The sequence below is a fragment of the Ornithorhynchus anatinus genome, chromosome X3, assembly GCF_004115215.2.
Source record: "Ornithorhynchus anatinus isolate Pmale09 chromosome X3, mOrnAna1.pri.v4, whole genome shotgun sequence".
Classification (NCBI taxonomy): Eukaryota; Metazoa; Chordata; class Mammalia; order Monotremata; family Ornithorhynchidae; genus Ornithorhynchus; species Ornithorhynchus anatinus.
In genome coordinates this window covers 33,062,522-33,078,131 of record NC_041751.1, presented here as the reverse complement: position 1 = coordinate 33,078,131, position 15,610 = coordinate 33,062,522, and the positions used below count along the sequence as shown (strand labels likewise).

The 15,610-nt window shown below is 53.9% G+C and overlaps 3 protein-coding genes across 4 annotated transcripts; all 3 read left to right on the top strand.

Annotated features, from left to right (window-relative positions):
* The first annotated feature begins 5,151 nt into the window (after positions 1-5,151).
* On the top strand, positions 5,152-8,348 carry ORNANAV1R3019 (vomeronasal 1 receptor ornAnaV1R3019). Of its 2 annotated transcripts, XM_029053577.1 has the most exons (2): positions 5,152-6,041; positions 8,318-8,348. In XM_029053577.1, exons 1-2 carry the CDS (start codon positions 5,152-5,154, stop codon positions 8,346-8,348), a joined length of 921 nt encoding a protein of 306 aa, XP_028909410.1. The 2 variants fall into 2 exon arrangements, with proteins under 2 accessions (XP_028909410.1, NP_001240340.1); NM_001253411.1 differs by lacking the exon at positions 8,318-8,348 and having other exon boundaries at positions 5,152-6,081.
* A 520-nt stretch (positions 8,349-8,868) lies between these two features.
* On the top strand, positions 8,869-9,852 carry LOC100681232 (olfactory receptor 14A2-like). Its single transcript, XM_003429146.2, has one exon. The coding sequence runs from the start codon at positions 8,869-8,871 to the stop codon at positions 9,850-9,852; it is 984 nt and encodes a 327-aa protein (XP_003429194.2).
* Positions 9,853-13,476: 3,624 nt separating this feature from the next.
* LOC114807612 (olfactory receptor 14A2-like) lies at positions 13,477-14,445 on the top strand. Its single transcript, XM_029053812.1, has one exon. The coding sequence runs from the start codon at positions 13,477-13,479 to the stop codon at positions 14,443-14,445; it is 969 nt and encodes a 322-aa protein (XP_028909645.1).
* Positions 14,446-15,610: the final 1,165 nt, after the last annotated feature.

The window sequence follows — 15,610 nt, the reverse complement described above, 5'->3', positions numbered from 1 at the left end:
TTTCCACTGAGCCATGCCGCTCCCACAGAGGGTATTGTACTCTCCCTAGTGCTTAGTACAGTGCTCTGCACACAGTGAGCACTCAGTAAACGTGACCGACTGGAGGAAAGAGTCCAGGCCTGGGAGTCAGAGGACCTGGGTTTTAATCCAGGCTCCACCGCCTGTGACCTTGGGCAAGTCACTTAATTTCTCTGTGCCTCACTCTCCCCATCTGTAAAATGAGGATTAAGACCGTGAGCCCCATGTGGGACAGAGACGGTGTCCAACGTGATCATCTGGTGTCTACCTCAGTGCTTAGTACGGAGTCTGGCACATAGTTAGTGCTTAACAGTTCCAATTACGGGCCGCGCACTGTTCTGAGCGCCGGGGTACAGACAAGTTAAGCAGGTTGGATGCAGTCCCTGTCCCACACGGGGCTCACGGTAGAATTCCTCATCCACCTCCCCACTCCCAGCTCTCTTGGCTCCAAACTCCTCCCCTTGAGATATCCAGCTACCTCCTCCACGACGTTTCTTTTTTAGAGGTATTTGTTGAGCGTTTACTATCTGTCAGACACTCTTCTGAACGCTGGGTTAGGTTGGACCCGGGGGGCCCACAGTCTAAATGGGAGGGACAACAGGAGAACTAAGGCACAGAGGAAGTGAACTGACTTGCCCAAGGTCACACAGTCAGCCACTGAAAGAGCCGGGATAAGAACCCAGGTCCTCTGATTCCCAGGCCTGGGCTCTTCCCACTAGGCCACACTGCTTCCGGTTTAAAACCAAGCTACTCGCCTTCCACCCTAAGCCCGTCCCCAGGTCTGACTTTCTCAGTGGAAAGAGCACGGGCTTTGGAGTCAGAGGTCATGAGTTCGAATCCCGGCTCTGCCACCTGTCAGCTGTGTGACTGTGGGCCAGTCACTTAACTTCTCTGTGCCTCAGTTCCCTCAACTGTAAAATGGGGATGAAGACTGTGAGCCCCACGTGGGACAACCTGATTCCCCTGTGTCTACCCCAGCGCTTAGAACCGTGCTCTGCACATAGTAAGCGCTTAACAAATACCAGCATTATTATTATTATCCTATATCTACTATAGAGTTTGGTACACAGTATTCTTGATTCTATTTATCGTGTTTATGTCATTTTGTTTTTGTCTGTCTCCCCCGATTAGACTGTAAGCCCGTCCCCGGGCAGGGACTGTCTCTATTTGTTGCCCAGTTGTATATTCCAAGCGCTTAGTTCAGTGCTCTGCACATAGTAAGCACTCAATAAATACTATTGAATGAATGAAGGAATAATCACTTCATCAAATATCACCGTTATTATTACGTATCATTTCTCTTCTTGTTCCATGCAAGCTAACTCCCTTTTAATCCTCTCCCCTGCATCCCCAACCGCGCAGCGTTCTCAGTTTGGAAGTCCCGTCCCCCAAAACTCCACCAGACTCCCTCAAATCTCACCTCTTCCAACAGGCCACCCCTTGCGAACTCCCACATCTCAACCCCAGGCCGCTTCGACCGAGGAGGGAACCGAGGCCCGGAGGGGTGGAGCGACGTGACTTGGCCGAGGTCCCACGGCAGACAGGCGGTGGAGGAGGGATTAGAATCCAAGTCTCCCAACCTCCAGGCCGGGCTGCCCGAATAACCGCCCGCTACGATACACGGCGTAACCGACTCGTCGACCGCTCACCCCCCGGGTCGTAAGCTCGTCGGGGGCGGGGAACGTGTCTACCAGCTCCGTTCCATTGTACTCTCCCAAGCGCTTAGTACAGTACTCTGCGCACACCAGGCGATCAATAAATACCTTCGACGACGGCTAACCTCGCTTACATGCGGTAGTCTGGAGTCTTCTGGTCTCCGCCGCTCTCTCCTTTTCCTCGCCGATCGGTCGGTCTTAGGTCCATCAGCCCTGGCTCGCTGAGGTGGAGGACAGGAAATAAATCGGATTTTAAGCCCGGCAGACTCTCCCCCAGGGACGGTACTGGTCTCTGACTGGACCGGTCTCATCCACGAACGGCCCCGGGGGTTGGGGGCCCTTGGGGGGGCTCCCGCAAACGGGGGCCAGTCCTCATTCTGCCCCAGGGAGCCTCATTAAGGCTCCGCAAATCTCCGGCCCCGGGCCGACCGGGCTACCTGCCCCGCTTCAGGCCACGGGTCCTCCCCAGACAGGGAGGGAGCGTCGTCGTCTAATGGTTAGAGCCCACAGCCGCGACTCAGAAGGACCTGGATTCTAATCCCGGCTCCGCCACCTGTCTGCTGGGTGACCTCAGGCTAGCCGCTTCACTTCTCTGGGCCTCCATTAACCTCATCTGTAAAACGGGGATTAAGACCGTGAGCCCCGTGTGGGATGTGAACCGCGTCCAGCAGCTTGTTTCTACCTCAGTGCTTAGTACAGTGCCTGACACCTAGTAGGGGCTTAATAAATACCACCCATAGTAGGGCCTGTGCCATCTCTGAAGCCTGCAGGCTGCTGTTCTGATGTTGCCATGTTTCGCCGAAGGCATCTTTTAATAATTATAATATTAATGATGATGATGATGATGGTATTTGTTAAGTGCTTTCTATGTGCAGAGCGCCGTTCTAAGCACTGGGGTAGATACAAGGTCATCACGTGGGGCTCACGCTCTTCATCCCCGTTTTACAGATGAGGCCACCGAGGCCCAGAGAAATGAAGTGACTTGCCCGAGGTCACACGGCAGACAAGAGGCGCGGCCGGGATTAGAACCCACGTCCTCTGACTCCCAAGCCCGGGCTCTTAGCGTGGCCTAGTGGATAGAACCCGGGCCCGGGAGTCAGAAGGACCTTGGTTCTAATCCCGGCTCCGCTACCTGTCTGCTGCGTGACCTCAGGCAACTCACTTCACTTCTCTGGGCCTCTGTTACCTCACCTGTAAAATGGGGATTAATCTGTGAGCCCCAAGTGGGACGTGCACCGTGTCCAATCTGTTTAGCCTCTATCTACCCCATGCTTAGTACGGTGCCTGGCACGTAGTAAGCGCTTAACGAACACCACAGGTATCATCTCTGATGGGTTGACGCTGAGTGGATAATGGCAGGGAGGACTCTGGGTTCATTTTGTCCCGGGCTTAGGTGTCATCAGGGAAGGGACGGTGGGTACAACTGACAGGGCGGGTTAATCACGCTCACACAAACACCGCAGACACCGTACACACAAACGCAACCCCGCAGAGTCACTAATCAGTCCCCGAGGGCAGAGAGCCGTGAAAACTGGCTGCCTCACCTTCCATCTGTCAGCGTCTGCCCGCGACCGGCCCTTCAAGCCAGCCCGACCGACGGAGATGGGTGAGTGGCCTAAAGCCGTCCCTGTCAGCGGCTTCTCGGGGCTCTGGGTAGCTTCCGTCGTATTTATTGAGCGCTCACTCTATGCGGGGCACTGTGCTGAAGGCTTGGGAGAGTCCGCTTTAGCCCCTTCCAACTGGGATGGGGACCAGGGCCGGTCACCCTCTCCCTTCTCCCGGGACTCCAAGGACTCCGAGGTTTCGGAAAAGACTCCGCTTTCATCTTCCGCTCCGGATAATAGCGACCGTGCTATTCGTCAAGCGCTTGCTGTGTGCCAAGCGCTGTGGTCCCGCACGGGGCTCAAAGTCTAAGTAGGAGGGAGAACGGGTAGTGAACCCCCGTTTTGCAAATGAGGGAACTGGGAGGCTCAGGGAAGTGACTTGCCTAAGGTCGCTCAGCAGACGAGCGGCAGAGTGACTTCGGAAAGGTCTCCCAGATGTCAGCAAGATGGTGAAGAGGCGTCTTCCCCGCCTCGCAACTCCAGCCCACATTATCCTCTGCCCCCGTTTCTGCTTTCCACTTCCACCCTGGTGACCACGTTGTGGGGAAGGCAGCGAGGAGCGGAGTAACCAAGGTAAATGAAAGAAAGAGGGAGGGCGAGAGAGTTGGAGGGGAATAATAACATTAATAATAGCATCCGTTAAGCGCTTCCTCTGTGTCGGGCACCGTTCTGAGCTCTGGGGTAGCTACGAGATGACCGCGTCGGCCGTCGGCCCTGTTCCACACGGGGCTCGTGGTCGTAATCCCCATTTTCCAGATGTGGAAACCGAGGCCCTGAGCAGTGATTTGCTCCAGGTCACACAGCAGACAAGGGGCCGAAGCAGGATTAGAACCCACTTCCTTCTGACTCCCAGGCCCGGGCCCTATCCACTAGGGCTTGCTGCTTCTCTACTATTCAATCCCGATCGTAGTCCCTGAGTACGTCCTGGGTGCGGAGCACTGTATTGAGTGCTTGGGAGAGCTCGGTGGAACAGAGCTTACGAGGAGCTTACAGCCTAGAGGGGGAGACCGACATTAAAATAAATTACAGATATGGACATGAGTGCTTAGGGGTGAAGTTGGGGTGCATATCAAAAGTTTAAAGGATTCAGATCCTAAGTGTGGGATGACAGTATGGCGAGGGAGGAGGGGAAATGAGGATTTAGTGAGGGAAGGCCGCTTAGTACAGTGCTCTGCACATAGTAAGTGCTCAATAAATATTATTGAATGAAGTGTGATTCTTAATAAGGCCTCGAAGACGGGAAGATGGGTTATGGGGGGGATGTTGAATACGAAAAGGGTGGGAGTTCCAGGCCAGAGGCAGGACGTAGGTGAGGGAACGGTGGTGAGATAGATGAGATGGAGGTAGAGTGAGTAGGTGGGCGTTAGAGGAGTGAAGTGTGCGGGCTGGGCTGTAGTAGGAAATCAGCGAGGTGAGGTAGGAGGGGGCAAGGTGGTTGAGCGTCATAAAGCCGATGGCAAGAAGTTTCTGTTTGACGCGGAGGTGGATGGGCAAACCACTGGAGTTTTTTGAGGCGGGGGAAACACGTTCTGAACGTTTTCGTAGAAAAATGAGCCGGGCAGCTCTTCCAAGCGTCAGGGCACAGCGCGATCGCTCCACAGTCAATCGTTCAATCCATCAGTTGTACTTATTGAACGCTTACTGTGCGCAGAGCCCAGTACTAAGCACTTGGGAGAGGACAAGACGACAGAATTGATAGACACGCTCCCTGCCCCCAACGATCTCACAGACTAGAAGGGGAGACGGACATTAATATAAATAAATGAATTGCAGAGCAGATTCAGCGGTAGATTTCCCATCTCGCCTTCCTCTCTCCTTCTTCCCAAATTTCTCTGCAGGAGGCCCCTTCCGGTTTTGAGGAAAAATGAAAGAGAATGGATGGCATCTCCACGTCCTTCGGGACCGTGATGCTGTTTCAGATCACCATCGGGATCTTGCTGAACGTACTGCTCCTGGTCTTTTACATCCGCGCGTTGTGCGTCAGCCCCGGGTTCAGCTCCCTGGACCTGATTTTCAGCCACCTGACTTTGGCCAACACCATGAATCTTCTCACCCTGGGAATCCCGGAGACCCTCTCGGCCTGGGGTTGGAGAAATTTCCTGAGCGACGTGGGGTGTAAATTCCTCATGTACGGTTCTCGAGTGGGCCGGGGGCTGGCCATCTGCGCCATCTGCCTCCTGAGCGTCTTCCAGGCCGTCGCCGTCGGCCCCGGGACCCCCCGGTTGGCCCGGCTCAAAGCCGGGTTGCCCAGGGGCGTCGTCCTCTCCTGCCTCCTGTCCTGGGGCCTCAGTCTGCTCGTAGATTTAAGTATGGCGTCGCACGTGACGGGCCCCAGGAACGGCAGCAGCGTTAAACTCGTGCTGGACCTCAGATATTGCGTAAAAGTCAGCGTCGGCACGGAAACCACCCTGCTCATCGCCGTCGTGTTCTCCTTCCGCGACCTGTTCTTCGTGGGGCTGATGAGTTTGGCCAGCGGCTACATGGTGTTCGTCCTGTACAGACACCACCGGCGGGTCCGGCACCTCCACGGGCCCGGACGCTCCCCCGGGGAGATGCCCGAGGTCAGGGCGGCCAAGAGGGTGGTGGTCCTGGTCGCTGTCTATGGCCTCTTTTACGTACGACAGACCATCATGCTGAGCATTATACTCAACATGAAAGAAAAATCTCCTCTGCTGGTGAACTGCCATATGGTGTTAGCGTTCACCTTTCCGGTCGTCTGCCCGTTTCTGATTATTCAGAGCGACCGGAGGATAAGTGCGATCTGGAAAAAGGAATCACCTGGTTCTAACGTAGATTTTCCATAGATTCCCAGGGAAGCTCCCGTCCTCCATTCCGATTAAATCCCGCTCGGGCAAAGAGGCCAAGTATCTTGATCCCAGCAGCAACAATCCAAGAGAAGCGGTGTGGCCTAGTGGATAGAATACGGAAGGACCTGGGTTCTAATCCCGGCTCCACCACTCGTCTGCTGCGTGACCTTGGGCAAGTCGCTTCGCTTCTCCGGGCCTCAGTTACCTCGTACGTAACATGGGGATTAAGACTGGGAGCCCCATGTGGGACAGGGACTTGTCTGACCCAATTTGCTTGTATCCACTCCAGCGCTTAGTACGGTTCCTGGCACATAATAAATGCTTATCAAATACCACAATTATTATTATGACTCATTATTATTAATAAGAATGGGGATGGGCTTTTTACACAGGTCCAGACCAGGACAATTAAGCACCCTGATACAGGGAAGCTCAGGGAAACAGCATGGCCCAGTCGATAGAGCATGAACCTGGGAGTCAGAGGACCTGGCTTCTAATTCCGCCTCCACCACTTGTCTGCCACGTGACCTTGGGCAGGTCATTTCACTTCTTGCCGCAACTAACTCATCTGTAAAATGGGATTAAGACTGGAAGTCCTACGAGGGACAGGGACTGTCTCCAACCCGACTAGCTCGTATGAACTTCAGTGCTTAGAACGGTCCCTGGAAAACAGAAAAACACTTACCACGTACCATTATGAAAAAAAAATCAGGGACGGTCCCGTGGATTTAATAGAGTTTCTGGAAGGAGTTTTGAAGATGGGAAGCCCTGCGGTCCGGTGGATGTGAAGGGAGAGGGAATTCCAAGCGGGGGGAAGGTGGCGAGGTAGGGGTCTGAGTCGGGGGAGTTGGGAACGAGGCACAGTGAGATGGTGAGCTTGGGAGGAATGGAGAATGCGGATAGGACTCCAGTAGGGGAAAATAATGCCTATCAATCGATCATATTGCTTATCATATAAGCTCTTGGGAGAGTAAGATATAACAATAAAACAGGATCGGTAGGCACATTCCCTGCTCATGATGAGCTCACAGTCTAGAGGGGAATGTCTCAGATGGATTTCTGCGGATTTCAGATGGTCCCAAGCCCTGGCACGGCAGGATGCTCCAAACCTGAGAGCTTAACCGGAACGCTATTATTAATCACAGAGAGGGAATGATGATTAGTCCGTCGATGTTGTCGTAGGAAGGAGTCCCACAGTGGGAACCACGTGGGAATGGACAGTTATTTAGGTTGTGGGGGCCGGGACCACAGGGAGCCCAAGACGCGGCCCTTCCGAGATTCCCGGAGGGTCAGCCGTCTCGGCGGAGCCCCGGGCCCGTCGTCCCACGGAGAATCCCCCAGGAAATAACCCCGCCGTCGTCTGAGGGGACGGCGCGGCCAGCCGGGGAGCCGAGAGGGAGAGGGAGGATCCCGACAGCCCCCTCCCCTCACCCAGACCTTCCTGTCATCCCCACCGGCGTCCAGGATCGACGAGATGGAGTGAGCCTCTCTCTCAGCAGAGGTCGGTGCTCCCCAGCCCGGGACGGGCCCGGTCACCCCGGAGAGGAGCAGGGGAAAGGTGAGGGAAATTTCAATAGGGAACTGGGATGACAGGGCTCAGAGTCACAATTTCTCTAAATTAAAAGCAGTGTCGCTTAGTGGAAAGAGCATGGGCTGGGGAGTCTAGAGGACCTGGGTTCAAATTCCATTTCTTCCACTTATCTCGCATGTGACACTGGCAAGTCACTTCACTTGGGCCTCAGTTACCTCATCCATAAAATGGAGATTAAGGCCGTAAGCCCCGTGTGGGAGAGGGACGGCATCCAACCCGATTTGCTTGGATCCCCCACAGTGCGTTAGTATAGTGCCCGGCATATAGTAAGCGCTTAATAAGCTCCATAAAATAATCCTGAGAGTAAGAGCTCGTCGATACACTCAATTTTGCCGTAATCCTTGTTTTCGCTGAGACGTGACTTGGCTAGGAACCCTTCTGAGAATTTGCAAACTTCCATTCTACACTACGAGCCTGTTTGAACGCGGTGTGCTCTGTTGAAGGAAGAAATGGCTTGTGTGTGTAGTGTCTGACAAAGTGAATTGTTCAGCACCGGCTCTAAACACGTAGACCGGTGACTACCCAACCCCCGCGTTCTTGATTTTTATAGCCCAAATCAATCAGGGGAACGTATAGAGCGCTTACTGTGTGCAGGGTACTGGACACGATCTCTGCTGATGTTTCAGAATAAAATAGACATCATCAACGTGGAAAGTTTTCCGTTTTGTCCTGAATTAAGACAGGAGGCAGGACGAGATGACTTCGTGAGGTGCCCCTTCTAGACTGCAAGTTGGCTGTGGGCAGGGAACGTGTCTAATAATAACGTTGGTATTGGCTAAGCGCTTACTAGGTGCCGAGCACTGTTCTGAGCGCTGGGGTAGACACAGGGGAATCGGGTTGTCCCACGTGGGGCTCACAGTCTTAATCCCCATTTTACAGACGAGGGAACTGAGGCACGGAGAAGTAAAGTGACTTGCCCAAAGTCCCACAGCTGACAAGTGGCCGAGCCGGGATTCGAACCCATGACCTCTGACTCCAAAGCCCGTGCTCTTTCCACTGAGCCAAGTGTCTACCAACTCTCTAGACTCTCCCAAGTGCTCAGTACAGTGCTCTGAACACAGTAAGCACTCAATAAATACCACTGATTGATTAATGTTTTGGTTGAGGTTCATCTCAGGACAAAGGCGTTATCTTGCCGTGGGAGTTTCTCCCTGAATGTTTTTAATCCCTGTCTGAAATCAGGTCCTATCGCGATGCCCAACGTCTCCACAGTGAGGGGATTCCTCCTGCTGGGATTCTCGGAGGTCCGGGAGCTGCAGCCGGTCCAGGCCGCGCTGTTCCTCCCGGTCTACCCGGCGGCCCCGACGGGGAACCTCCTCGTCGTCGCCGTCACCGTCCTCGACCGCCGCCTCCGCGCCCCCATGTACTTCTTCCTCGGGAACCTGTCCCTCATCGACCTCTGCCTCGTCTCCGTCACCTTCCCCAAATCCTTCTACAACTCCCTGACCGACCTTAGAGAAATCTCCTTCCTAGGCTGTGCAACACAGGTCTGTCTGGTGATTTTCTTTGCGGGTGCAGAATATTTCCTCCTCACGGCGATGTCCTACGACCGCTACGCCGCCATCCGCCTCCCCCTGCGCTACGGGGTCGTCATGAACAGAGCGACCTGCGGGAAGATGGCGGCCGCCTCCTGGCTCGGCGGGGGCCTGTTCGGAGTCCTGTTTTCAGCTTCGACCTTCTCCCTGTCCTTCCGCGGGTCCAACGTCGTCCAGCAGTTCTTCCGTGACGTCCCCTCCCTGCTGAAGATCACCTGCTCCGAGGAGCACGTCGCCATCGACGTGAGCGTCGCCGCCGGGGTAGCGTTAGGCGTCGTCTGCTTCATTCTCATCGTCGTCTCGTACGCGCGCATCTTCCGGGCCGTGCCGAGGATGCCGGCCGCCGAGGGCCGGGCCGGAGCCTTCTCCACCTGCCTGCCTCACCTGACCGTCGTCACTCTCTTTGTCATCACTTCTTTCTGTGCTTACTTGGAGCCACCCTCAGATTCCCCCTCGGTACTGAACCCGCTGATGTCCTTGTTCTACACCGTGTCGCCCCCCGCCCTCAACCCCCTCATCTACAGCCTGAGGAACCGGGACGTGAAGGCCGCCCTGGGGAGGGGGCTAAGCAGGGAATGGCCTCCGTCTTGCGGACGTGAAGTCGCCACTCTTTGCCTGCTGGAGTTAACGTGGCCACAGTGAATGACCCCGGCAACTTCCAGAAACCAGATCTCTGTGTGTTTCACCCACAGACCACCCTAGGGGAAGGGAAAACCATCTATAACACTTATTTAGAGCAAGCTCCTCGTTTCCACAGACAGATTGGGTCACACTCGATTCGTCTTCTGTCTCTTGAGCTGAAGGCCACCCTTCGAAGGAGGGCACAAGCCTTAATGGAAGGTGACAGAGTCGGCACTTGGTCAGTGGGAACCGATTTTCCCCGAGAAATAATGTCATGCGAAATGACTCCTCTCCCTGCTGTGGAGCCCGACCTGAGACTTCCAAACTTTACGCTGCCCAATTACCAAGTTGCAGAACGTACCTTGCTCCACTTTTGCATTTCTTTAGAGTGTTCCGTGCCTAAATGTGTGTGAGTGCGTGCTTGTAAGTTTGTGCACAGTATGGCTCAAACAAAAGTAGTTTTTTTCCTGAGTGATTAGTTAATTTGTGTTTTGTTTTTTCCCTGGCGCTCAGAGTGATCAATCAATCGATTTTTTTTGTGGTTTTTTTTTAACTAGTATTTGTTAAGCGCTTACTATGTGATAGGCACTGTACTAAGCGCTGGGGTAGATACAAGTTAATCAGGTTGGACACAGTCCCTGGCCCACCTGGGTCATCATTTTACAGATGAGGTCACTGAGGCCCAGAGGAGTGAAGTGACTTGTCCAAGATCACACAGCAGACATGAGGCAGAGCCAGGATTTGAACCCATAGCCTTCTGACTCCCAGGCCCTTGTTCTAGCCACTAAGCCATCCAGTCACCACACCTTCTGAAGCAGAGTTCCACCAGCATCACTGATAGTTCAGGATTAACTCTCAAACTACAAGAAAAGGTCAGCGATGCGGCATGGCCTAGTGGAAAGAGCACCGGCCCGGAAGTCAGAGGACCTGGGTTCTAATCCTAACTCTGCCAATTCCCCGCTGTGTGACCTCGGGCAGGTCACTTCATTTCTCCACTCCTCGGTTTCCTCATGTGTAAAATGGGGATTCAATTCCTGTTCCCGCCTCCTGCTTAAATTGCGACCCCCATGGTGGAACCTGATCGTTTTGGACCTACCCTCGTGCTCAGGACGGTGCTTGGGACATAGTAAGTGCTTAATGAATTCCATGAACAACGAAGGTAGAAAGTCTCCCAGCCTCAAAGTTATATTCACCTGAACACTACTATGTGGGGTGGTGTACTGAGTTCCGCACACAGTTAACATTCATTAAATACTATCGGTTGATTGATTGATTAATGAAAGGAGAACGAGCAACCGCAGATTACCGAAACAGCTACTGAATGGAAAGCAGAAACTGAAAACAAGGAGGCAGACGGCAGAACAACGTCTGAGACGATGCTTCATCCCGAAGACCGGTTCCAAGGCCCAAGAACCACGTGACGAGAGGGTTGTCACGTCACCCGGGGCCTGAGGTCCCTGGGTAGGGACTGGAGCCGGTCCTCCAGGGATTCCCCTCGGAGAGGCGGCTGCTTTATCTTTGGGGACGGGGTCCATCCGCAGAAGCATCTCGGTGTCCGCGGGAGAGCGGGGAGGGGCCGAGGGCTCCTCGATGTCCCTCCTTGGCTGACCGAACCCAGGAGTCCGAGGGGAGACGGGGGACCAGCCCAGCCTGGCAGAGGTCGGCGACCACCAGCCCCACGCCGCCTCGGTGAGTGAGCCCTGGATGGGGATGGAGGGGCGGGGGGAGGCCAGCAGCCCGTAGTGAGTCTGTGGAGAATCTCACACTCGGTCCCCGGGTTCGGACCAGGGCTGCATTGCGGGCGGGTTTTCGGGAGCAGACAAGCCACTGGTACTGGAATCACTTCCTCTGCTCGTGCCTGGACCAGCACTCATCTGCTGTTTGTTCTAGGACCCCTCACCCCCACCGCGGTCCCCATCCTCTCGCCGACATCCCTTCCTCGTCCTTCCATCGTCCCGCCGTCGTCCCCTCATCAACGCCCCCTCATCCTTCCATCCCCCTAGACTGTCAGCTCCTTATGGGCAGAGAACGTGTCCACCGTCTCTGTTGGATTGCCCTCTCCTGAACGCTTTAGTCCAGTGAGCGCTCAGTAAATACCTTCGATTCATCACTTCTTCCTGCCCTCTGCCAAGCCCGAGGCGACGTATGTGACGGGGGTCCCACGCCAGACCCTTCCGTGTTTAGCCAGACTTCACGCCGCAGTTCTTTTTCCTCGTATAGAGGCGGCTGCAGTTGGATTCCCCGGACCCGCAGACTTTTTTGTGCGTCTGTGTGCGTGTGGTCGGGGTAGGGGAGGAAAATCAGGGAGCAAATCCCAGATTTTAGGGAAAGGGGACATCCGGGGAGGGAACAGCGGGGAATGTTCTCCATCTCTCCCTAAGCAACAGGTTTGGGGATCAGGGAAGAGCCGAATGAGTGACTAGATACGTTTATGTGTGTAAGTGTTTACCAACTTCTTTGTATTGTTCTCTCCCAAGTGATTGGCACAGTGCTCTGCACTAAGCCCTCGACAAATACGACTGACTCCGAGCCGACTGTCCGTCTGTGGGAGAACCCCGTTCTGTGAGGGAGCGGGAATACGTGTGAGGGCATTAAGTGTTGGGATACGTGGATGTTCAGCCGTAATTCTGTGCGCGAGAATGGATTCGTGTGCTTCAGGGGGCCTTCTGGGCTTGGTAGATCCTTGCCTTTCGTATCCACCGCGGGCTCGATAAACACCGTTATTACAATTACCGGTCGATCAGCTCAGTCCAGTGCTCCGCACACAGTGGGCCCTCAGTAAATACAGTTGAATGAATGAATATCTGTTAAGCTAAGAGCAGAGTTCTGTGTGCAGAGCTCTGTACTGAGCGCTTGGGAGAGTACGCTATAACAATGTAACGGACACGCTCCCTGCCCATAACGAGCTTACAGTCTCTGTGCGTATCCGTAATTTATTTTATATTAACATCTTTATCCCCCTTTAGACTGTAAGGTTACTGTGGGGAGGGAACACGTCTATCAACTTGGTTACATTGTATTCTCCCAAGTACTTAGTACAGTGCTTCCGCACACAGAAAAATGCTCAAAAATACGATTTCTTAATTGCTGGATTGATTGATGCGACAACTTCAGCGTGGCTCAGTGGAAAGAGCATGGGCTTTGGAGTCAGGGCTCATGAGTTCGAATCCCAGCTCTGCCACTTGTCGGCTGTGTGACTGTGGGCAAGTCACTTAACTTCTCTGTGCCTCAGTTCCCTCATCTGCAAAATGGGGATTAAGACTGTGAGCCCCACGTGGGACGACCTGATTCCCCTATGTCTACCCCAGCGCTTAGAACAGTGCTCGGCACATAGTAAGCGCTTAACAAACACCAACATTATTAACTTTCACTAGGGTTTTTGCTGTTATTGCTATTATTACTGTGGCTGCTTTCCCGTCTTCTATCTTTGTCATCTTGTTGTCCCTACTCGGAGAATTAGTGTCGATCTTCCTGCGGAATTACCTCCTAGTTACGTGGGAAAGTCTCTTACCAAGTTTCTAGGTCACTTCGTAATGTATAACTCTTCCGATATACCATAAGTAGCTCCTCCCATAGACTCACGGGTAAGACTCCTATTGATTTCTTCACCTCATCAAGGTCTTTCTCCCGTACAGGGATCTACCAATGACCAACATCTCCGCGGTGAGGGAATTCCTCCTGCTGGGATTCTCGGAGGTCCGGGAGCTGCAGCTGGTCCAGGCCGCGCTGTTCCTCCTGTTCTACCTGGCGGCCCTCACGGGGAACCTCCTCATCGTCGCCGTCACCCTCCTCGACCGGCGCCTCCGCACCCCCATGTACTTCTTCCTCAGGAACCTGTCCGTCCTCGACTTCTGCCTCGTCACCGTCACCGTCCCCAACTCCATCCACAACTCCCTGACCGACCGTAGATCCATCTCCCTAGTGGGCTGTACCGTCCAAGTCTTCTCGGTGGCCTGGTTTGCCGGCTCGGAGCTGTTCGTCCTCACGGCCATGTCCTACGACCGCTACGCCGCCATCTGCCTCCCCCTGCGCTACGAGGTCGTCATGGACCGAGGGGCCTGTGGGAAGCTGGCGGCCGCCTCCTGGCTCGGCGGGGGTCTGTTTGCAGCAATGTATTCAGCTGGGACGTTCTCCCTGTCCTTCTGCGGGTCCAACACCGTCCCCCAGTTCTTCTGTGACATCCCTCCTCTGCTGAAGATCACCTGCTCCGAGAAGCACATCGCCATCGACGCGACCCTCATTTTTGAGGCAGCCTTAGGCGTCGTCTGCTTCGCCTCCATCGCCGTCTCGTACGTGCGCATCTTCGGGGCCGTGCTGAGGATGCCGGCCGCCGAGGGCCGGGGCAGAGCCTTCTCCACCTGCCTGCCCCACCTCGTCGTCGTCACTGTTTTCTTCTCCGCGGGTATATTTGTCTACTTCAAGCCACCCTCAGACTCCTCCTTGATCGTAGACCTGCTGGTGTCCGTGTTCTACACGGTGGTGCCCCCCGCCCTCAACCCCCTCATCTACAGCCTGAGGAACCGCGACATGAAGGCGGCGATGGGCAGGATCCTAAAAAGGTCACTCACCCAGCCTCTGCTCTGGTACAGAATGTCTCCTTCCTTGTGTAGATAATCTCACACCACCACTTAACCAAGGAGTTGTCCTCGGACCTAACCATGGACTTACCGGCCCTTCAGGGTTCACAGAAAGCGCTGGACGTTGATGAATTAATTGTCCGGGTCTGGGAGGGAGGCGGCTGAGACTGAAATATGACCGACTATCTGGTTTGGGGGAGGCGTCTCTACATTCCAAGCGCTTAGTACAGTGCTCTGCACATAGTAAGCCCTCAGTAAATGCTTTTGAATGAATAAAGGAAGGGAAGTCCCCACAGACTGTAAGCTCACTATGGATAGGGAATGTGTCTGTCTCCCTCGCTTAGACTGTGAGCCCGTCAATGGGCAGGGATTGTCTCTATCTGTTACCGAATTGTACATTTCAACCGCTTAGTACAGTGCTCTGAACAGAGTAAGCGCTCAATAAATATTATTGAATGAATGAATAAACTCTGTTAAACTGAATTCTCCCAAGTACAGTAAATCCAGTTTGGGGGCGGTTCTAACTCCCACTCTGCCACTTGTCTTCTGTGTGACCTTGGGCAAGCCACTTAACTTCTCCTTACCTCAGTTACTTCATCTGTAAAACGGGGATCGAGACTGTGAACCCCACGTGGGACGACCCGATGGCCTTTGTATCTACTCCAGTGCTAAGAACAGTGCTTGACACATAGCAAGTGCTTAACAAGCACCATCATTTTTTCTTTTAACTTTATCACGGCCTAAAGGAATGGGAACCGCTCTAGACCGTAAGCTCGCTGTGGGCAGGGAAAGTGTCTACCAACTCTGCTATCCTGAACTTTTCCAAGTGCTTAGCACAGTGCTGGGCCCAGAGTAAGTAGTCAATAAATATGATCGAAGGACTGATTGATTGAGACGAGCTCTGAAGCCAGCTCTGCTACCGGGCTGCTGTGTGACCTCGGGGCAGTGACTTAACCTCCCTAGGATCTCTCGTCCTCTTACACCCTGATCCCCTGTGAGACGGGAACTGTGTCTGAACTGATTCTTCGGTTTCTACTCCAGCAAGTGGAACAATTTAGGCACACGAACTCTTAATAAACACAATAACGATATCGTTATAATGATTATGAAAATATAACGAAACGCTCTTTAGCATGACTCTGGGGGTGGATATGAAAGTTGGAAAATGGGAAGAGAGAATGACCGCAGCTCCATTTCTCTTG

Bases quoted from the DNA above. Each gene is read 5' to 3' on its own strand.
- ORNANAV1R3019 (NM_001253411.1), top strand. From the start codon at position 5,152: ATGGATGGCATCTCCACGTCCTTCGGGACCGTGATGCTGTTTCAGATC.
- LOC100681232 (XM_003429146.2), top strand. From the start codon at position 8,869: ATGCCCAACGTCTCCACAGTGAGGGGATTCCTCCTGCTGGGATTCTCG.
- LOC114807612 (XM_029053812.1), top strand. From the start codon at position 13,477: ATGACCAACATCTCCGCGGTGAGGGAATTCCTCCTGCTGGGATTCTCG.